The sequence below is a fragment of the Mesoplodon bidens genome (genome assembly GCF_964165515.1).
Source record: "Mesoplodon bidens genome assembly, chromosome: 13".
Classification (NCBI taxonomy): domain Eukaryota; kingdom Metazoa; phylum Chordata; class Mammalia; order Artiodactyla; family Ziphiidae; genus Mesoplodon; species Mesoplodon bidens.
In genome coordinates, this window is record NC_138169.1 from 8,194,294 (window position 1) to 8,216,937 (window position 22,644).

At 53.9% G+C, this 22,644-nt stretch overlaps 2 protein-coding genes across 7 annotated transcripts in view; both read right to left on the minus strand.

The window, feature by feature from the left end:
- The window catches only part of BCL7A (BAF chromatin remodeling complex subunit BCL7A), a 31,752-nt gene extending 21,349 nt beyond the window's left edge, over window positions 1-10,403 (minus strand). For 2 of the 3 annotated variants that reach the window (XR_014017317.1, XM_081252385.1), the window contains exons 1-2: window positions 8,092-8,323; window positions 1,097-1,178 (exon numbers count right to left, since the gene is read on the minus strand). Coding sequence is in view for 2 of the 3 variants with exons in the window: in XM_081252385.1 (XP_081108511.1) it covers window positions 1,097-1,178; window positions 8,092-8,183 (174 nt within the window). In the remaining variant the exon portion in view is untranslated. Of the gene's footprint in view, window positions 1-1,096; window positions 1,179-8,091; window positions 8,324-8,624 lie in introns of those variants that run through there. The other variant, XM_081252384.1, reaches the window with a different exon arrangement.
- Window positions 10,404-19,293: 8,890 nt separating this feature from the next.
- Window positions 19,294-22,644, minus strand: part of CFAP251 (cilia and flagella associated protein 251) — a 64,860-nt gene continuing 61,509 nt past the window's right edge. For all 4 annotated transcript variants that reach the window (XM_081253173.1, XM_081253175.1, XM_081253174.1 and 1 more), the window contains one exon: window positions 19,294-21,725. In XM_081253173.1, coding sequence (XP_081109299.1) covers window positions 21,589-21,725 — 137 coding nt within the window. In that variant the 3' untranslated portion in view covers window positions 19,294-21,588. The remainder of the gene's footprint in view (window positions 21,726-22,644) is intronic.

Here is a 22,644-nt window from a genome sequence, read left to right on the forward strand (position 1 = left end):
TTTTTTTGGCCACGCCACACGGCATGCAGGATCTTAGTTCCCCGACCAGGGATTGAACCCGTGCCCTCTGCAGTGGTAGTGTGGAATCCTAACCACTGGACCGCCAGGGAAGTCTCTGCCCCGCCTTATGGCCCCTAGAAACCTACCAATCATGCCCCCTGTCACGACTGGAGGCATGTGGTCAGTGTGAGCTGAGCCATCCTTGCATAGCAGGGAAGGCACTCAGGCAGGAGGAACAGCCCATGCAAAGGCCCGTCAGTGGGACCATTCTGGATTTTGACTGGAAATGAGGCAGCTGACCTGTGGGTCTTTGAGGGTCACTGGCCTGGGACCCACCAAGCTGAAAAACTACCCGTGAGGCGGGGCAGGCCTGTCATCAGTGCTGCCCTGAGATCAAGCGCAGCCGCGAGGCCTTCCTCTAGCGGTCACAGTCGCCGCCCCTCCTGGAACCCTCCCCCGTCAATGGCCCCTGCTTCTCCGCACCAAACTTTCACGCTGGGGTCACCCTTCACCAGCAGCTCCAACCACCAGAAGGCTCTCCAAGAGTGGAGAGAGTCTGTGCTTTGGAGTCAAAAGACCCGACATTTGCTGTGTGACTCTGGGGAAACAGCTTCGCCTCTCTGAGCCTGTGTCCTCCCTTGTCCAGAGTGGATAAAGAGCTCACTCCACAAAGTAATGCCTGGCAGATGGTCAGGTGCCAAGAAGGGCGCTACAACAATGGGGGAGGGTCTGCCCGTCTGCAGGTACTGCCACGCCCACCGCAAAGACATGGTGCCCAGGGCCTCAGGGAGGGGATACCTCTGCACTAAGCAGTGTGCCCACTGGCAAACCATGGGGCTGTCAGCCCCAAAGAGGTGACTTACAGGGGACATTCCCCACCTCTCTGAGGGCCAAACTCTGGGGCTGGATGATGGGGGGAGGGGTAGACACAGGTTCAGCAGCCTCTCCAGCCCTAAGCTGGGTCCTTCTGCTGCCCAAGTGGCCTTGGCCCCAGGGTCCCCGCATGGTGGGTGGTAGTGGACAGCCCCCTCTTGCTGTGATGGGAGGGAGTATGGATGGACAGCCCCACCCCAGGGGACCGGCCCCACATACTCACATCGTCAACCTTTGGCTCCGTCACAGGGACCCACTTGTAGATTCGCAGGGATGTGTCACCCACAGTCACCCACTTCTTCTCCCTGCAGAGGACGAGGAAGAACCCATTACCAGGGGGCTTCGGAGGCAGGCCCTTGCTCACGCCGGCGGGGGGCACAGGCCGCACTCCCTTGGAGCAGCTGTGACACGGTGACAGCTCTGGGTAGGGCTGAGAGAACATCTCCGGATCACACAGACGACGGCGTGAATCCCAGCTCTGTCGCTCGCTGGCTGGGGGCCCCTGGGCAAGTCACTTCACCAGCCTGAGCCTCAGTTTCCCCATCTGCTGGACCACATGGGGTCGTCAATCTCTCCAGGCTGCCGCGAGCGAGACAAAGCATGTCACGTGTCGACTGCTTCCTCCCATCTGGAAGAGAGTGCCTGGTGAGACTGGAGGGGAGGGCGGGGCTGCCACTGGGCTGATTCCTCTGGATGGAGGGAATCAGCCCGGGTTCCTCCAGCCTTCACCCCACAGAGCCCCTCTGGGCAGCAGAGAGGGCTTCAGACCAACGGGGCATTTCCTCCGTTGGGGTGGGAGGGTCTTCCCCAAGGGCACTCAGGGGCTCACCCTGCCCCCTGTCAATGCCTCTGAGGTCGTGGGAAGGGAAGCAGGAGCCAACAGCGTGAGTAACCACCGCAGGCTCTTCCGGGCAAACGCCAGTTAGATCAGCCCCGGGGCATGGAGAGCAGGGGGAAACCTGGATGCCCAGTGGCCTCGGCCCCAAGGGCAGTCCCCAGATGCTGAAACCGAGGGGCTGCGATAGGGAAGCACAGCCCCATCTGCCGCGGCCGGGAGGTTGCCTGCCCCGAGACCCTATACCTCGGTTCGGAGACAGGCTTCAGTTCCAGGGTCTCAGCTCCTAACGTCTGCACAGCTGCCCCCGATCCACCCCCAGCCGCATCCTAAACTCCTGGGGCACAGTGCCCAGGGCCCCCCAGCTGCCAAAGGCGGGTTGATGGTGAGAAGCAAATCACAAGCCACGAGAAGGCAAGGGGGTGACTGCTTTCCACTGAGGGTAATGATGGTAATCACCACTCTCTCCTCCTACCTCTCTGCTTCGAGCATCGTCCTTCTCTAGCTATATCTATCACCCCAGCCTCCCAACTTCGGTCCTCGACCTCTGGCAGCCTATGAGTCAGGTCCTGTCACCTCCTGCCCCTAACACTAGGAGTGACAGCCAGAGGCCACGTGCCTGAGGACACCACGGCTAAGGGAGAGACCCCCCCAGAAGGAAAGCTGGGGTTTCAACCAGGGAGCTGCGCTCTGGAGTCCACGATTTGATGGGACAGCCAGATGTACACCTGCTGTACGTGGCATAGCGGCCGGGAGCCCCCAGCAATGTTAGCAACACGGGGTCCACCAGAGCCGAGAATTATGTGTGGCTGTGGGCGCCTCGTCCAGCCTCCCCACCAAGACCTTGGCCTTGGGTTCTCTCCTCCATGGGCAAGTAGTCCTCCCAAGCTGGTGGGACATGTTACCGTCACCTGGCACCCTTTCACCACTGGGGGTTCTGGGTGCCCAAGCACGCTCAAAACCAGCTGACCCAAACCACGGACACTTCCATTCCCCAAACTGTGCCTGCTCGGGTCCCAAGTCCCCGGCTGGAGGAAGCTAGGGCCTGGCTTTTCCTTATTCTACTATGACCATTTCTAGTGCCTTCTGTGTACTAAGCACTGTACACACTCTAATCATCCCATAACCTCTCGTGGCAGTAACTGTCACCTTTCCTCTTTGACAGATAAAGAAACTGAGGCAGGGGGAGGTGGAGTCATTCTCCCCAGAGCCAGTGTTCAAATCTCCATGCCACACTGCTTTTTGGAGCAGCCTCCCCTGCCCCATCCCTGCCCTGTTTAGCCCTGAGAGAATTAAGAATTAAATAAAGTCAGGCACCTAAGTCACCACCCACCTGTCCCCAGCCTCTCAGAGGCAGGATGGACAATCCACAACCCCAGTCTTTCCCCACCTTCATGCTGAATAATCAGCAGGTGCCTGGAAAGGACAGAGACATCCCAAGAAACAACCTTGGTGACAAAGCAACAATCATAACGGCCATTGTGCGCTGAGGGCTTCCGTGCCAAGCACTTTGCTTACGTGCCCTCTCTCCCGACAACTGCCAACAGACCTGTGAGAGGGAGACAACTGTCACCCCACTTCATAGATGGGGAAATGGGAGGCCCAGAGAAGTTATGCCAGTAGTTCACGGTCACACAGCTCGTCAACGGCAGAACCAGGACTGGACACGGGCTCTGACCCCTGCTATTCTGTCTCCCGTGAAAAACTACTAAGAAATGACTCCACAGAACACATCGGTGACAGAAGCTGGACAAAGAAGCACAAATCGCCCAAATCCCATGCAAATGGCCAAAGGCACTCACTACTCACAAGCCCCTCAACTGGCTTCCTTGGCTGGGGCCCCAGTAGGTCAGCAAATCCAAGGCTTGATTGTGTTAAAAAAAAAAAGGAAAAAAAAAAAAAAAGTAATTGACTTGCAATACACAGGACACCTCTCAGGGCAGAAAGTGTGCCAGATCTGGGCTTCGCAGGCCACACCTGAGCCAAGATGAATGTGTCAAGTGGCAGGTGCTTCCCAGAGAGGTTACAGGCCCTGCAGGTTCTGAGCTGAACACAGCTAGGTTCTGGTGCCTCCCTTGGTCCGAGCTCCCAGCTCACCCCAGGGATTAGAAACCGTTCTCCAGTTGCACTCCTAGGTGTGGGCATTGAGGGGCCATGGGGCAGAGGGAAGAGCCTTGAGAACCCGACCTCAGCCTGGTACCGGCCAGCAGCCACCCAGGGAGACACAGGCCCCAGAGCTCAGGGGCGAGTCACTGAGTGAGTAGCCGGTACTTCGGAGACACAGCCAGGGAGCACCGGGTGTGTCATCAAGCCAGCGGCCTGGCAGCGCCTCGGGAAATGACACAGGGACCCCAGAGAGCAGCTGAGAGCTCCCACTACCACCTCCAAACCCATCACCCCAACCCCAAAGGAAGGCATTAAGCTGTACTTAATTACATCTGCAGTGGCAAACAAGTGGCCAACAGGCGTGTTTTGCCTGGCCTGCATGGTACTTTTAAAAATCTGAATCAATTGCCAGACTTAAAAATAAAAAGAAGCCAGGCCCCACATTAAAATCCAGATTCCTGGCCACTCTCAAAAACACGTTCTGGCCACGAGGGGCCCACATGCCCCGAGGAGCACTGACTCTCTCCAGATGGGGCCCTGGGGCTCCCTCAGATCCCCCAGGTCTCACCACCTGCAGCCACTGGGCTCGGATTCACCACAACCACCGGGCCGCAGCCCAACCTTGCCACGAAGCTGCCCTGGGCACGGCCTGAGCCCTCCTGCCTTGCTGGCCCCTGGTAACCAGCCAGGCTTAAGTGCCTCTCTCTTCCCCACCAGGCTTGGGCTCCTGGACAAAAGAAGCAAATGAGGTCCCAGCTGTAGGAATAGAGCCCCAGACGCTCCTCCCCAGCGCAGGCTCCTGTGCAAACTATGAGCACCTCTCTCCCCAGATTCTCTAGGCCGAGGGCAATTTCTAATGTTCCCCCAAGGTCAGGTCCAAGGAAGGGCTGGCCAGCCAGGGTGACCTGACTCCCTCAAAGAGGGCTCCGAACCCCTCACTTCTGATCCACTTCCCAGGACTAGTCCTTGATGCCGTAGGAGGCCTGGCTACAGCTGGCCTCATCCTAACTAGGCCCAGGCCCGCTTGGTCTGCCCTGTGCCTGGTAGAAGGGTGCCCCTGGAAGTACCAAGGTGAGGGTTTAGGCACAGTCAAAGCTCCCCCCGCCCCCAGAGACGGGCGGGAAGTCTCGGGGAACAGGCCTCTCTCTGTCTTCACAAGCCACCAAGGGATGCTTCAGACCACGGATCCAGGGGTCCCAGGCCTAAGCCTACTTCGAGGCGCCAGCCTTTGCCTCCCGCCCAGGGACTCCCCCTGCCCTGCTTTTCTCCGCCCACACCGGGCCTCCTAACCCTGCCCCAGCTTCCCCAAAAGGAGCCCACCGTTTCGTTCTTCCTTCTTGTCCTGGCTGCCTCTCACTCCACCAACCTGCCTTGCTGGCACACAGAAAGGAGAGGAGAAACGGCTGGCAGCTACCGACAGGGTGGCCACGGCTGGCTGCTGGCTTTTTCCAGGGCAGGGGAAGGGTAGGGCTGGCAGAAGGGGGAATTTTTAGGGGTCCCTGGGACTGAGGAGAAATACCACCCTAGGCTTACAGGCTAAGTGGTATACCAGCGCCTCCATTCTGGATTTAAAAAAACAAAACAAAACAAAACAGGATGCAGAGTTAAATTGGAATTTCAGATAAATGTCGAATAATTTTTTTAGTATAAGTATGTCTCAATTAGTGCATGGGACATACTTACACTGAAAAAAAGAAAGAAGTATTTAAAAATATTATTTCTTTGTTTATCTGAAATTCAAATTTAACTGGGTGCCCCATAATTTTATTTGCTAAATCTGGCAACCCAGTGTCCCAGCCAGTGGTGAAATGCACGATTGGTGGCCACACAGTTAATAAACAACCCCAAACCACAAGGGCTGACTGGAAGACACATTCTGAAGGCACAGTGAGGGTGAGATTTGGCTTGTCGGGGCTGAGGAAACCCGGGAAACAAGGCGAAGTCTTTTTTTACTCAGAATGGGCAGGAGAAAAAGAAAAAGAAAGAAAAAAACCCCAGCAAAATGCAAGTTTCTACCTCACAGTAAGGACCGCATTTAATGACTGCTCCTGTGTGCAGGATAAGTGCTTTTCGAGACATGATGTTATTCCAGAAGGGAAGAAAGTAGCACAGGAACCTCTTGTCGTGGTTAGAGAAGTTATGTGGTTAACCCAAGGTCACACTGGAAGCCCAGCCATGAGATCCCAAAGCCTGAGGTCTTCAGAGGACTTGACTCGTAGTTTCCCAAGACACAAAAAAGGGAGGGAGACACGTTCGCCTCTCATCCCCCCAAACACAGGCCTCGCCGGCAGCGGGCTGAGCAGCACTGAGGGCCACCAGGCCGGCTGCTCTGGGGCCGGCAGGGTGGAAAACCCCACACAGCTCCATCTGCCCTCCCAGCAGAGCAGCTGTCAGGGTGCAGGAGCCTCCGCCAGGCTGGGAACCTGGAGCGCAAGGCCCCGCCAAGCCTCCCGCAGCACGGAAAGGCAGCTGGCCCCCACCCCTTTCTCACCTCCAGGCTGGTGACAGAAGGGACTCAGGCCCAGACAACAGCTCTTTCTTTGCACAGGCGTTCAGGCAGGGGACGACTCCAGCCTTCCCTCTGGGAATCCCGCAGGAGAGGGGGTGGTGGGCTTGTTTTCCCGTGTGCGTTTTGGCCTGCAGCTGTTTCTGCCATTTTTAAATGGCTCCAGTCCGGGCACTGGGCGCCCTGCGCACCAGGGGAGCTCCCACGGCAGGGAAGACTTGGATTCCAACTTTGGAAGGCCTTCCCTTCTCACGGTTCTGAAAATTCTTTGTCCCACTAGAGCCAAACCCAGCCCTCGGCCGGGCATCCGGCCATCTGCAGACAAGCCCTTTCCATAGGAGGCCCGGGAGCACGTGGACTTTATTGATTTTCCTCTTGCCTTTTTTGTTGGGTTTGACTCAGAAAGGACAGCTAACTTGTGACACGGCTAGACTGGAGGCTAGCCCCCAGTGGTTTTGAGGGACCGAGGCGAGGCGTTACTCAAGAAATGACACCCCTAAACATAAACAGAGCCCGCCACGGGGCCTGCGGGGTTTGCAGGCTTTAAATAAAGGGTCAGGACGAGCCCGCGGGCGCTGACACTCGAACGGCCGCTGCGGCTCCTCTCCCTCCCTGACCCTGGTGAGGCCGTGGGAAAAAAATAATAAAGTTGAAATCCGGGAGCTGGGAGTTTTCAACAAGTCCGCCCCAACCTGGCGATCGGCTCGCGCCTCGGGCCTGGCCCTCGGGCCGATTCCGAGACAGACCCGGACGAGGCCGGGGAAACGTTCAGTCGTATTAATTACAACCAGGCCATGCCGGACGGAATCTAACGTGAGCTGCAGAAACCGCACGGCCGACACCGAGTCCCCCTCGCCCCCCGCGCAGAGAACAAAAACAACAGCTCTCTCCGCAAAAGAAACGCGGGCTGCCGGGTTCGGACAGGCAGACGCAGCCCAGGGCCGGGGTCTGGCCCCCAACATTCGCTCGCCCGGACCCCCGCGCCCGGGTCCGGGCACAGCGGGGCGGGAGGGGGGCGCCCGGAGCCCCGGGCCCCGCGGCCGCCGCCGGCGTTTCCTCCTCGCGCTCGCCCCCATCTTTCTTCCTCGCCAAGAGCCCTCGCTCCAGGCAGCCCAAAGCGCTAAATTTAAACGGCTCGCGCTCTGCAAACTCCGCAGACTCGAGGGCGCCGGGCCTGGGAGGCGGGGAGCGAGCAAGCGAGCCAGCCAGCCGGCCGGGGAGGGAGGGAGGGAGAGAGGGAGGCCCGGCGCGGGCAAGGGCGCGGGGGCCGGCGCTGCGCCGCCCGGGGCGCGCGGGTAGGAGACGGAGACGGAGACGGCGGCGGCGGCCCGCTCGGTGCCTGCACAATGGAGCTCGCGCTCTCCCCTCTGCTGCCGGCATCGCGGCCCCGGCGCGCGGGAAGCCGCTTTCATGTGACTTGCACGAAACGAAATGGCTTCTGGGGCCGGCCCCGAGCCCCCCTCCCGGGAGCCGAGCGCCGCGCCGGGGACTGCCCGCCGCTCCACCGCCCGGCCCGGGGCGCCCGCCGCCTCCAGGCTGCCGCCGCCGCGCCAGGTGGGCGACAGGAGCGAGCGCACCTGGGCAGCGGCCGCGGCCCCCGCCGCGCGCAGGTGACCCGGCTCGCGCGCCGCCCGCCCTCTCCAACTCCTGGGCCCGCGGGCGGCCCGGGGCGCTGCGCCCCGCCGGCTTTTTGTATCTGGTCTCGGGGTTCGGGGCGGCCGCGTCGCGAGCCTGCAAGCGAACCAGAGAACAAGCCGGCGCCTCCGCTTACCATTTGCGCACTTTCTCGATAGCCGCCATGACCCTCTTGATATCATCTTTGGCCCGGCTCCTGGTCTCGGCTCGAACCGACCTGCCCGACATGGTTCTGGCGGGGAGAGAGAGGCTGGGGGAGCGCGCCCGCCGGGTCCTGCTCGCGCTCCGCGGCGGCCACACTCGCGCCCGCCCGCCCGCCCGCTCACTCACACAGAGACACACACACAGACACACACACACACAGACACACACACTCGCACACATACACACACACACAAAGCCTAGTGCCGCCGCGCGCCCAAGGCCCAGTGCGCAAGCGCCGGGCGGCAGCTGCACCGAGCAGGGGGAGCAGCGCCGCCGCGGTCGCCGGTAGTGCGGCCTCCGGGCGCCGCTGCCGCCGCGGGGCAGCGCCGCGAGCCTCTCCGCCCACACGGGGGAGGCGCCCGCGACCCCCCGCTCACCGGGGTGGCGGCGAGGGGCACCCGGCGACCCCCGGCTCCGGGCACGCGGAGGGGAGGCGGGCCGGCGGACGTGCGCGCGGACACTTACTCGGAGGCCGCAGGTGCCGGGGGGTCCCCGGGAGAGGGCGGGCCGGCGGGGCGGCCGGCCGTGGAGGGAGCGCATTCCTGGGGAGCCAGCGCGGCAGCCCATCCGCTGCCCCGGGTGTGTGGCAGCGTCTGCAGTAATGGAAGTTTCCTGTGGGGCTCCTGACTTCTCCGAGTTGAAGGCGCCGATTCGGGACGCGAGGTGCTCTTGGAAGGAGTTGAGAAACGCGGACCTCTGCTGACCCTCTGCCCGGTTTAAATACGCGAGCTAGGACGTCGCTTCCCTATCCTTCGTCCTTTTGGAAAACGAGGGTGGGAGGAAAGGTGCCTGGGGTGACCACTAGAGACATCCGACCTTGCTTATGAAACAGCTTTCGGCGCAGGAAAAGCTCGATGATTATATACCAGCATTTCAACAGGGGCTCTTAGACCTTTCCTCCTAGTGATAAGTTGCCCTCGCCATAAATAAGGTGAGGGGGCCCACGCTGGGGTTTCTGTTCGAGAACCACGAGTTGAGTTTAAGCTACACCTGATGTAAGCCCCAGGCTCAGCCCAGGTACGGCCACCTCACAAATGACCCTGGCAGGTAAAATGGACTGGCCAGCGACAAGGAGCTGGTTTCTTCCCCGTGATGCCTTAGGACAGCTCCGCACGAATCTACCATTACCAGGATAAGCCAGGGGCCTCAACCTTGTGTTCAGCTGCAGCTAAACTATCTTGACCAGAGCCAATTCGTGCCCAGGTGGATGCTGGGGAAAAAGAATGACCCCGTTAGCAAGCCCAGTGCCTTGGAGATCAACTAACCTAACATCAGTCCTTTTACATGGAGGGAAACTGAGTCCCAGGGAAGTTCAAGGACACAGCCATAAGCTAGATGTTTGTCTTCCGCTCATTCTAAAACCAAGCCCTTTCCCCTGAGGTTTTGGTTTGGGGGAGAAAAGCTTCTGGCGATACGGAGTGGAAGCTGCACTGCAGGCCTTTTCTTACGCGTGTCCTTTTACCATCCCAAACCCCAAGTTCCTGATGTGAGGATTATATGGGAAAATATGTAACAGTGGGTCATAAAACAGTGGTCTCATACCATTGGCCCTCTGACTTACCTGGCCAGCAGATACATGCTTAAGGTTACACAGAACTTTTTAAAGCATATATTTGAATTAAAAATGGGAAGGTATATTTAAAAATCCAAGTATTGAATGATGAATGGACAAATGGGCATATCTATACAATAGAATATTATTCAGCCGTTAAAAAGGAATAAAGTACTGATACATGGCACGGCATGGATGAACTTTGAAAACATCCTAAGTAAAAGAAGCCAGTCACAAAAAGACACATATTGTATGATTCCATTTATATGAGTTATCTAGACTAGGCAAACCCCTAGAGACAGAAACCAGAGGGACTGCGGGGAGGTGGGAAATGGGGAGTGACTTCAAATGGGTACAGGTTTTCCTTTTGGGGTGATAAAAAAGTTCTGAAAGTAGGTAGTGGTGATGGTTGCACAACACTGTGAATGTGCTTTCTGTCGCTGAATTGTACACTTTAAAATTGTTACAGGGGTCAATTTTACATTTTGTGTATTTTGCCAAAATAAAAAGAAATCCAAATATCCAGCTTCTCTAGAGATAGCAGAAGACCTGCAAACTGGGCCCCAAGTGCCACATGGCCACAATCAGCTGGGGCTGAGAAGCCCTGTGCCCCTCAGATAAAGCTCACTAGGTCACCAGTGTGTCACCCGGTCACTGTACTCATTTGTGTTACCACATGGCCCCTGAAGGTGTTTGTGTTTTTGATCTCTGATTAAACTATAAAGCTCTCTACAAATGTTCTTTATAAATCTACTATGGCACTTTTTATAGTTTCCTGTCCCCTGCGGATATTTTTACACTTCTTTCTTTCAACAAAGCACACTTGTTTCATAGTCTGTGTCTGATCATTCTGATATTTGAAGTATCTGACAGTCTGTTTCTGCTGGTTCTTACTCATGGTGTCCTATTTCTTTGTGATCTGTCTGGTTCTCCTTGACCTTGCTGGACATTGTATTTTAAAATTTATTTATAGGGATAATTTGAGGCTTAGAATGAAGTTACCTTCCTCTCGAGTTGCTTTCCATTTGCTCTGCCAGACTCCTGAGGGCACACTGCTAGTGCAGGATGACCAACATCCAAGTTCAGGGCTCGTGGGTCCCTGGACCCCCAGGTGATGCCAATATAGGTTGCCTGAGTGAGACTGATTTGCTTATTGTACCCAGGGTGGGGTCAGTGATGTGCTGCAGCTGACTGGCAAGCCTGCGCTTCCCAGCTCTGTTCAGTGACCTCCTATCAATAGTTCTAAATCAGCCATGGCGGAGCATTTACACTATGGAAATTGGCAAATGCCATAATACATCAGGACCCTTTCCCAACCCCACCAAGAGCTGGTGATAAGCATTTACCAGCACACCACTAGGCAAGGTCTCATCTCCCACCCAGTGTGGACCCTGGACTTTGATTTCCGACCTCTTGCCTCAAAAAAAACCATTCACACTGAAGTTCAAATATGCCAGACTTGGCAAATATCTACAGGGTTCAAGTGGCTTCCTTGCTGGATTAGCTTCCAGGGTTCTCTTTTTCCTTCAGTTTCGCCTATTCCTTACTATCTTGTCAGCATGTGGTGGCTTTTAGGATTTTTTAAAATATGTTTTCTGGCATATGTTCTAGCATTTTTAGTTGCTTTCAGCTTGAGCGTTAGCCTGAATAACTAGTTACCAGAGACTGGAAGTCAAGCTCTCTCTGACTGTGATCATCTTAGACACGTTAAAAGAGTGATCGTGGGGTTCCAGAGGTGAGTTACTTAGTTATGGCTTGTGTCTTGACCTAACTGTGCCTCATCTGTAAAATGGGGGTGAAAAGAAGACCTGCCTCACAGAGTTATGTGAATTAAAAACAGTATTTGTCAGGGAAAGTGGGGGGAGGGATAAATTAGGAGTTTGGGATTAACATATACTCACTACTATATATAAAATAGATAACCAACAAGTACCTACTGTATAGCACAGGGAACTATACTCAATATCTTGTAATAACCTACAAGGGAAAGGAATCTGAAAAAGAATACATATATATGTATAACTGAATCACTTTGCTGTACACCTGAAACTAACGCGACATTGTCAATCAACTATACTTCAATTAAAAACAACAACAGGGCTTCCCTGGTGGCGCAGCGGTTGAGAGTCCGCCTGCCGATGCAGGGGACACGGGTTCGTGCCCCGGTCCGGGAAGAGCCCACATGCCGCAGAGCGGCTGGGCCCGTGAGCCATGGCCGCTGAGCCTGCACGTCCGGAGCCTGTGCTCCGCAGCGGGAGAGGCCGCAACAGTGAGAGGCCCGCGTACCGCAAAAAAAATTAAAAAATAAAAGAAAACAAAACAGTATTTGTCAAGAATTTAGAACAGCACTTGGCACACAGTAACTGCTAGATACCAGAAAGCATTTGTTAAATAACAGACCTGGATGATCTTTGCATCAGTATGCCCCACACTGGGGTTTGAAGTCAAACTACTCTTCCTAGGCTGGTAAATTCAACCCTTACGTCACTCCTCCTCCGGGATGAAGGCTCATTCACCATGGGGTGGGAGGTGTGGGGAGGGGAAGGATAACTCTGGAACAGAGATGGAGATGGGTGACTGTGAGGAAAACGCAGGCCCGGCCCTGGCGCTTCTGGGCACCTTGGTCCTTGCCTAGCAACTTGCAACCGAGCGCTGTTTTCATAAACAGGTGCTTTGGTGTTTGTGGAGCAGGTCGTTAGCAAGGCCCAGCCAAGAGGGAAAACTATGAAGGGAACACTCCAACCACAGAATGAAATACAGTCCCTTACTCGGAGACAGGAACAGAAAGGATGAGCTGCAGAGGCTGAAGCCTCCCTCCTTTCACAGAAAAGGATGCTACTGGGACTTCCCTGGTGGCCCAGTGGGTAAGACTCTGCACTCCCAATGCAGGGGGCCCGGGTTCGATCCCTGTTCAGGGAACTAGATCTCGCATGCATGCCGCAACTGAGAAGTCCGCATGCCGCGACAAAGATGCCGCATGCCGCGACAAAGATGCCGCATGCCGCAACAAAGATACCATATGCTGCAACTAAGACCCAGTGCAGCCTACGTAAATAAATAAATAAATAAAATATTAAAAAAAAAAAAAAAAAGGGACGCTACCATCCGGTCACACAGCCAGTTAGCAGAGTTCTGGCCAGAGCCCCGCTCTCCTGACTGTGTCTCTGGACAGGCGCTCCCCACTCCACAGTCATCAGGATGTGGACAGTTGTAAATCAGCCCTGTGGGAGTGCTCTCAGGACCCTCCTGTTCCTCCCCCACCCAGAGAGGACGGGTAAATATATACCAGCACGCCACTGGTGGAGCCCAACGGGGTCCCGAATTATCGTAGGGAAGGTCTCCCCTACAATGTGGGCCTGATGATGAATTTCAGATAGACTGGGGAGCCATTAAAAAATTTTTCTTTGATAAATCAAATACTCCAGTTTGCTTCTCTGCCTACTTTTTCTTGCCTATAATTACAGCTCTAAAAATGGTCACCAGCTCAAATACTAATAGACTAGCAAGTGTATATCCATCCATGCAGCCACTGGCTTGCCTAAAAGTTGGGCCACTTGAGGCCATATAGAAACAAAGAGATAGTAGATAGAAAGTGCTTCAAGAGACAGATGTGTTCAGAGGTGAGACGGTGTAACGCAGGCTCTTCCAACAATGAATGAATGATTAAACACAGAAGTTCGGTCATGACCCAGTGACCTGGAGCAGAATTGAAATGCATCTACCAAGGTGCTTGGTGAGCTCTCAGGTCAGAAATCCAGAAGGCTGCCCAAATGTCTTCTCTTGCTCCCACGTGTGCAGTCATTTTGGCTGCCCAGCATCGGAATACCCTTCCTAGTTCTGGGTGAGCCTTTGTGGGTGGAGGCTGCCCCCCACTACAGAAGCTAGAGGGGGCCTGTCCCTCTTTTTCCCAGGGGGTTAGGTCCTGGGCATGGGTCCCAACCTTACCCAGGTGGATGGTCTAGTAGGTTGATTTTCTTTCTTATTGAGGTATAGTTGATTTACAATATAATATGTCTGAGGAATATAATATAGTGACTGGTTCCTTTTTCTCTGCACCCTCACCAACATTTGTTATTTGTGGTCTTTTTGATGATAGCCATTCTGACAGATGTGACGTGATATCTCTTTGTGGTTTTGATTTGCATTTCCCTGATGATTAGCGATGTTGAGCATCTTTTCATGTGCCTGTTGGCCACCTGTACGTCTTCTTTAGAAAACGTCCATTCAGGTCTTCTGCCCATTTTTTTAATTGGGTTGCCAGTCGATTATTTTTAAATAATAGCTTTATTGAGATATAATTAACATACCATAAAATTCACCCTTTTTTTGGTTGGGTTTTTTTTTTTGATGTGGACCATTTCTAATGTCTCCACTGAACCCACCACAATATTGCTTCTGTTTTATGTCTTGGCCTTTTTTTTTTTGGCCCCAAGGTATGTGGGATTCCAGCTCCCCAACCAGGGACTGAACCCACACCTCCTGCATTGGAAGGTGAAGTCCCAACCACTGGACTGCCAGGGAAGTCCCAAAATTCACTCTTTTAAGGTGTTTTTTAGTATAGTCGCAGAGTTGTGAGACCATCACCACAATCAATGTTAGAACGTCTTGTCATCTGAAAAAGAAACCCTCCACCCATTTGCTGTCATTCTTTCTCCCCCCAGCCTTAGGCAACCAAGAGTCTATTTCCTGTTTCGATGGATTTGCCTATTCTGGACATTTCACATAAATGGAATCAAACAATATGTGTCCTTTTGTGCCTAGCTTTTTTTTTTTTTTGCGGTACGCGGGCCTCTCACTGTCGTGGCCTCTCCCATTGTGGAGCACAGGCTCCGGACGCGCAGGCTCAGCGGCCATGGCTCACGGGCCCAGCCGCTCTGCGGCATGTGGGATCTTCCCGGACCGAGACACGAACCCGTGTCCCCTGCATTGGCAGGCGGACTCTCAACCTCTGCGCCACCAGGGAAGCCCCCTGGCTTCTTTTATTTAGCATATTTTCAAGGTTCATCCCATGAATTAATACTTCATTCATTTTATGGCTGAATGATATTCCATTACATGGGTTTACCACATTTTGTTCGTCCATTCATTCATTGATGGACATGGGGTTGTTTCCACTTTTTGGCTATTATGAATAAAGTTGCTATGATGATAAGTATACAGGTTTTTGTGCAGATGTATATTTTCATTTCTCTTGGCTACATACCCAGCAGGGGAATTGCTGGGTCCTATGGTAACTCTGTATCTAACATGTTGAGAAACTGCCAGCCTGTTTTCCAAAGCAGCTGCACCATTTTACATTCCCACCAGCAACGTATGAGAGTTCCAATTTCTCCACATCCTCACCCACACTTGTTATCGTCTGTCTTTTTCATATTAGTCTTGTGGCGGTGAAAGGGTATCTCATCGTGGTTTTGATTTTGACTTTGATGTTTGAGGGTGTGTAGGGGCAGCGGAGAAATGACTTCCAGCAGAAGTGGCCATTGGAGAGCCTAAGTATCGGAGGCACTGAGCTCCCAGTGGTGGCAGCGCCACTGGCATCCTGGCTGCCATTGGTTCCTGGTCATTTTCAGAGCTTGCTTCTCCAGTCGCTCCACTGAGCCTATGAGTTACCTGGTAGTCTTCACATAAAGTCCCTTTCCACTGAAGCTAACCAGAGCCAATTTCTATTGCTCCAAACCAAAGATCATGGCTGATACCCTATTTAAGCTGCCTCTTAGTCTGTATACTCATTGATCCTTCCTGAATGCCTTTTCTCTTGTTGCAATCTTTCACTTCTCCCCAAACTACTTTAATAATCTCCTCGCTGTGGGCCCTTTCCCCAGCCAACCCCTCTTGCCCATCACCCAGCCCTACGCCTCTGAGATCCAAGTTTGATCCACTTCTCCCCCTTTCCTTTAATATCAAGTCTAACCTCCTTGATTCAGCACACAAGGCCATCCATAATGAGATCACCATCTTCTCTGGGTTGCTCTCCTGCCACTGCCCCCAGGCACTGCTCAGATGAGCTTAGAGCGCCTCATTTATGTAATGTCTCCTCCACCTGCCCTGATCACCTCCTCCTTCCCGCCCCATCTGCTCTGGACGCCCCTATGTCATATCACAAAACACTGTATTACTATTGACAGGTCTGTTTCCCTCGCTACAATATAACCTTCTAAAGGGAAAGAAACATGCTCCCTGCCACATTTTATCTTAGGCCTTAGCACCAGGGCACACACAGTTCAACTGAGGTCACTGTTAGAGGATCTGGCACAAGTTACGGCTATTCTCTCATCTGTCCTAGTGAAAGGCAGAGGTGACGAACAGCACACTGAGGGAAGGGTAAGTGGCGAGCTCTGGTGAAGCTTCGCCGTACACCTGGCTGCCTTTGGGATACCACCAGCGACTCAGGGGACTGTGTAGTTAAACATGGTTGTGCACAAAGGGACAACAAGATCACAGAGGAAATTGTGGTTACATCTTTTTAAAATGTTGAAATCCCTGGAAAACTAAGAAGGATGTATTGATGCCGACTCAGGGTTTAAGGTTTATGGGGCTGAAACCCACTGGGAGCTTTCCCACCTTTGTCCACTGTCACGTGAGAGAACACACCAGCTTCAGGGCTGGTTCCTCACAAGACTTATTTATGGTCTTTCCTGGGATCCTCTGAGCAGCAGCATACCCCATATCAAGACTCTTTGTTTTGTTTTGTTTTTAAAAGCTTCTCCAAGGTTTTGTAATTAAATTTTTTTAAATTTTATTTATGTTTTTTTTTTTTTTTTGGCTGCGTTGGGTCTTTGTTGCTGCACATGGGCTTTCTCTAGTTGTGGCGAGCAGGGGCTACTCTTCATTGCAGTGCAGGGCTTCTCATTGCGGTGGCTTCTCTTGTTGCGGAGCACGGGCTCTAGGCACGCGAGCTTCAGGAGTTGTGGCGCACGGGCTTAGTTGCTCTGCAGCATGTGGGGTCTTCCCGGACCAGGGCTCAAACCCATGTCCCCTGCATTGGCAGGTGGATTCTTAACCACTGAGCCACCAGGGAAGTCCCATATCAAGACTCTTTGAAAGTGAAGGAATGAGAAAGGCCAGATCATCTTCTTGAAGACTTGGTCTCCCTCTATTCCTCCTGCCCGTCGCCCACGTGAAAACATTCCTGTTTGGACTCGAGAGGAAGCACCGTGCAACGGCAGTGCTGAAGGAACGCGAGAGATCGTTCTGGACTCCCGAGGACCTCACCTTGAGCCTACATCCCTCTCTAGGGTCTGAACCACACAAACCTCTGGTTCACTGAATGCTTCTGGCCTTGGTGGCACTGTCCCCTCGGTCTGGAAGGTTCTCCCCACTCTTTCCATGACTGTCTCTTAACTTACAAGCCTCATCTTTGGAGAGACGGGCCCTGATCACTTAACTAAAGCACATTTCCCTCATGATATTCTACCTCATAGGCCCCTGGCTCTTCCTCTATGACCGCAGTTTGCAACGACATAGTTATGTATTTGTTTGACGAGAGATCCCCGAAGACAAGGGCCATGCCCGTCTTGTCCACCACTGTACCCCCAGCCCTACCACAGTGCTGGTGCACGCTCACTCTGCTGAATTCGTGAAGCAATCAGATGCACACGGAGGAGAAGCTGGGTGGCGGCCGGCACTTGAGACAGAACCTACACCCGATGCGCCCTCTCTGCATCAGACCCAGGGTCCACAATACCGCCCACCGCTCCCTCCACCAGGACAGACACGCTGTGGGGACTACCCTTCACAGCACACGCTGTGTGTTGCCTGAAGTGCTGGCAAAGAGCTTGTAGTGGTTGTTGGAACTAAACTCGCCCCCGCCCAAAGGAAAAAACACACTTGCTTTAAAGACTAAGATCTAAAAAAATAAATACCATGTTTACATTGAAGTGTTTTCTGACTTCCCATCAACAAAAAAGGAGAGAACAAGAGGGGGTGCAGGGCCGAACACAAAGCCTCATTCCCTTCCATGGGGGCGACCTTGGTATTGAACTTCGCCACTCACAGCTGGTGATTTCAAACTATGGAGAAAAAGGCAGGGCTGCCAACAGTGGAGAGTAATCTTCGGGGCCCGATGCCTCTCGCCTGGGCACTATAAATACCCATGGTTATCGGCGGGGGCGAGAGGCCTGCCTCGGGCATCAGCAGCTCAGGAAACACGGTAAAGAACCCCGCGACGGGTTTACTGTCCCATGAGCTTGGTCCCTACACTCAGCATTGCACTGCCCTGGAAGAATGTTGCATCAACTCGGGTTGTGAGCCTGTGTGTGTGTGTCTGTGTGTGTGTGTGTGATATTCCTTTAAGCTAAGCTAGCAGAGGATGTTATATGACATATGAATAGGGTGGCAACTTACTGTTGAGTCCCAGTGTCCTGTGTCTATTTATTATAGTCAGTTTTGAGCCGCTGCCTGCAGGGGAACCTCTGTCATCCAGATCTCTCAAGACACGTCAGGCCAAAAACCCCAGGGTCTAGGGCAGCCATGGCTTTAGGACACATTTTTTTTTTTTTTTTTTTTTGTGGTACGTGGGCCTCTCACCGCTGTGGCCTCTCCCGTTGCAGAGCACAGGCTCCGGACGCGCAGGCTCAGCGGCCATGGCTCACGGAACTAGCTGCTCCGCGGCATGTGGGATCTTCCCGGACCGGGGCACGAACCTGTGTCCCCTGCATCGGCAGGCAGACTCTCAACCACTGCGCCACCAGGGAAGCCCCGACCTGGGCTTTTTTGAAGAGTACTAGTCAGGTGTTTTACACATTCGTCATATTTGTAAAGATCTGTTGGAAAGAGTCATCCTGGCCTAGAAGGTGGAGCAAACTCCAACCTGCGGGACAGATCCGGGCTGCTGTGTCTGTGTGGTCCGCAAGCTAAGAATGGCTTTCACATTTTTGAGTGGTTGAAAAAAATCTCAGAAGAAGAAGATTTCACGGTATGTGGAAATTCTCACAAAATCCAAATTAGTTTCAGCGTCCACAAATAAAGTTTGATTGGAAGGGGGCCAGGTTCATTCTTTTCTGGACCAGAGTCTGCATGGCTGCGTTTGTGCTCCAGCGGCCGAGGTGAGGCATCCAACAGCCCACTCGGCCCACAGATCCCCACTGTTTACCCTCTGGCCCTTTCCAGAGAGTCTGCTGACCCTGATGCAGATGGCCTGTGGGGGCCGGATTCACTTTGATTCAAAAGCTAAGTCAGCATTAAAAGAGCACTGAAGCTTCATGTTCATCCACATTCATTCAGTCGTTCCACAAATATTTATCAAGGGTCCTTTGTCAAAGCTTGCAGAGACCCCTATTTGAGCAAGTGTTAACAGATGCTAAAACCCTGGAGTCGGGAGAGATTAATTCTCATCAAACGTCTTCCCCAGTCTCAGGCACAGTTTCTGCCTGCAGTGATAATAGCTGCTGTCCTACTTTGAGCACTACGTTATGCCAGGAACACTTTTATTTGCAATATCTCTTTTAATCCTCACCACCGCCCCAGGAGTTGTTCCAGGGGGAAACTGAGGTTTAAGAGATTAGCCACACCCAAGGGCACACAGGGTGCTGCTAAATGGCCGAGGCAGGATGCAAGCCCAGGCCGGCCCGGCCCTTGGGCTGGTGCTGTGCAAACAAGACACTCATCCTGCCCCGGAGGGGCCTGGGGTTCTAGAGGAGAGAGTGGGGGGCGGGGGAGGCTTTGGGTGGTTCCTGGACAATCATGGCTTTTCCACGGGGTCCTGAACTCTGGAAGCAACAGGCCAGGATGCAGAGGTCGGTAGCCAGAGGCCCCATCTGAAACAGTATTATTTTTTCAAAAGAACATCACATGGTGCTTTTTGGTGTCCAGTGTCTCGTCCCTACGTCTGATGTACAAGCCCAGTGAGACCATCCGTCTTGGGTCTCTGCTCGCTCCATTTCTGGCGTCGCTGCTCTGCTACCCACACAGCTGGGAGAGTCTGGGCTCTCTGCTCTCTGGGCAGGAAGGCAGCCCTCCTCCTCCTCCCCTGGACCCGGGTGCTGGGGCCCGGCCTCACCACCGCTTGCGTGGCCAGCAGGTGAAGACGCCCCGCCGGGGCTGGAAGGTGCACATGAGCTGCTCTTCACGCTGGTCGGACAAGCTGAGAGATACCCCAAGAAAAGCACCAGCAGAAAGGGTGAGAAGGGGCGCCCGTGGCCTGGCTGGGCTGGGAGCAGGGCGGGAAGGCCGCTGACATGGATGCTGCTGTCCCCTGCTGTTTGGGCCTTCCCGGATGAACGGCCGCCCTGACCCTCACCCTTCCCGTATCGACTCAGCACGCAGAGCGAGCGGCTCAGCCTGGGCCTGATGGCGGTTCCTGCTCACCAGACCCACTGCCGCGGGTCCAACTGCTCCCGGGCCGGTCCTGCTCCAGACGATGACTCCAATATATGTCGTCAACAAGAACCAAAAAGAGGGAGCCGGACCTGATCAAAGCAGCCCCTGGTGGGTGTCCAGAGTGCATCCAATTCTGAGTTATTTTCTGAAGAGAACAAGTCACTTGAGAGTTTTCTGTTCCCTAAAATGTCCCCGGGAACTTTTTAACTGGCTTGGTAGTCTGTCTCCCCTAAGCCCTTAGCAGCTGCAATGTTGATTCACAAAGCTTGGATTTCTTTTTGTGTTTTTCAAAAAGAAGCAGATGTAAACCAGGTTGCAAAGCCCTGGAGGTATACACTGTGACGAGCGGGCGCCGGCTGTCCCAAGGCTGTGGTGACACAGCCGGGGTGGGGGATACGGCTCAGTTCTGTGTCCCGGGCTGTCCAAAGGACCCCCAGCGCCAGGTTTCCAAACGGCCGCCACGCAGGGGGCTGTGTGTCTGGAGGAGGGGGCTGCGGCCGTTCTGTTTCTCTCACACAGACCCCTGCTCCGGGGGTCAGAGACATCATCTCAAAGGCTGGTTTCTCCAGGGAAGGAGCTGGTAATGGCCGGCGGGTGTGTCGGACTAAGCACGTGTGGAGAATGACCTTTGGCCCACTTGCCTGAGTGAGACCTCATAACTGAGGACAAAACTCTTAAAATCAGACCATAACTTCCATCTGTTTATATGACGAGGGTACCCTATCTTCAAGGTCAGAATGCTGCTGAAGCCTTAGTCACGTTCCCTCAACATCCCGAGGTGGGGAACTGCTTTTGCCTGCTCCGCGCGTTCTGCAGCCCAGCGGAGTTCAAGGCTGCGAATCAACCACACTGGCCCGTGCGGCGCGTGCGCTGTGTGAGGGGGCGGCTCCCGGCTGCTGAGCTCTGCCCCGGGGAGGCCGGCCGGCGGTTTCTGGTCCAGCTGCACAACACACAGGGCTCCGGGGCTGCTCTTCTTCTGCATTCTCTCTGGCAGGCGCCACCGGCGTTAAGCACGGCCAGTGATGCTCTTCATAACGGTCGCACACAACTGCTCAGGGGTTTTGCTGATAAGAAGCCACAAGCCGGGGCTCTTGGGAGCCCAGAGCACCCAACGCCCCCGCCCCAGCCTAATAGCAGGCTGGGATGATCCATATCAGGCCACATTAGGCTAAGGGTCCAGGTGCCAGTTGGGGGGATAGAAATAAGGCCACACTTGCCACGAGGACGGCCTGCTGCTGGCTGAGGTCCCCTCTGCCCCCGGGGACCACGCCACCTTCTCGTCCTGTCCAAACCCCCTCCAGGCAGCACTGCCGTGGATCAGGCATGAGGATGGCGGCCGGGGTCTCCAGCCACCCCTTCCATCCAGCTGCCATCGATTTTCTTGCCTCCACCCACTTTTCTATTTCAGAAACAGTGGAATGTCCAACTTTGTGAATTCCATTGCTTAAAAGAAATTTGCTTTTAATGTCTAGACGTTCTGAAGATTAGAGTAGGGGTAGGGAAATGCGGGAAAAGCAGTGCCTCGTGGAAAACACACACACACACAAAGTCCTTTGTGCTTCAGGCACTCCTTTCAACTTCACTGACCGTAGGATCTTGTCCAGAATCTTGGGAAATGGTTAGGCCAAGAATTTGAGTCGTGAATATTTCTGCAGTGATTTCGTCTGGAAGTTCTTCTTCAAAGCAAATTTCTGAACCTAACCAAACAAGAAAAGAAAGCAAATGCCTTCATAACAATTCGGTTTCTAACTCAGAAGCATTTTCCAAAAATATGAGGAAATGATACTAAACAAAAGTGAGAGGAGCTTTGTGCTGGGCTTTGGCCCTGATTCCGTGAAAACCTTTGGGTGGAAACTGGTTAAAATCCCTCCTTCGTGGTTTGGGTTTGGAGCACTGTTACCCAGATCTCTGCACACTTCGTTGGAAAGCCTCAACTACAGGGCATCATTGATTTTAGTGTTTTGAGACACTTAGGAACACTGTATACATGTGTGTGTATATAAAGCAATTGGGAAAGTGACATTCTGAGATCCCAGGTACACAAGGAATGGCATAGAGGAGCTTGCAGGTTGGAAATGACCAATCAGATCCTGGAGTCTAGAACTATCTGTGTTAGGAACTCTGTTCAACTTGAAATTGGGAACAGACAACAGGAGGCGAGGGAGAAGGAAGCCTGGTGAGGAGTCTTTGCTCCCGACCCCATGGCGGCAGCAGAGCAGCACTCGGGGTTGTCCATGGACACGTTCCAGCACAAGGGCGTCAGTGAGCTAGAAGGAGGAGGTGGGAAATCCTCAGACAGGAAAGGAGAGGAGGATTTTTTTTTTTTTTGGCCACACTGCACAGCATGCGGATCTTAGTTCCCCGACCAGGGATCGAACCCGCGCCCCCTGCAGTGGAAGCGCAGAGTCCTAACCACTGGACCGCCAGGGAAGTCCCGGGATGATCTTTAAAGATGTTCAAGCTCTGGCAGCTGGAAGTGGGGCTCGTGCCTGCCTGCTGAGTCCCTGCCCTCTCCTCGTCCAAGGCTCTCCTGACAATACCTCTTCGGAAAGAGCTTCCGAACGGCATCCTCTGCTAGTGGCCAGAATTCGCCTACCCAAGCTGGAAAGATGAGGA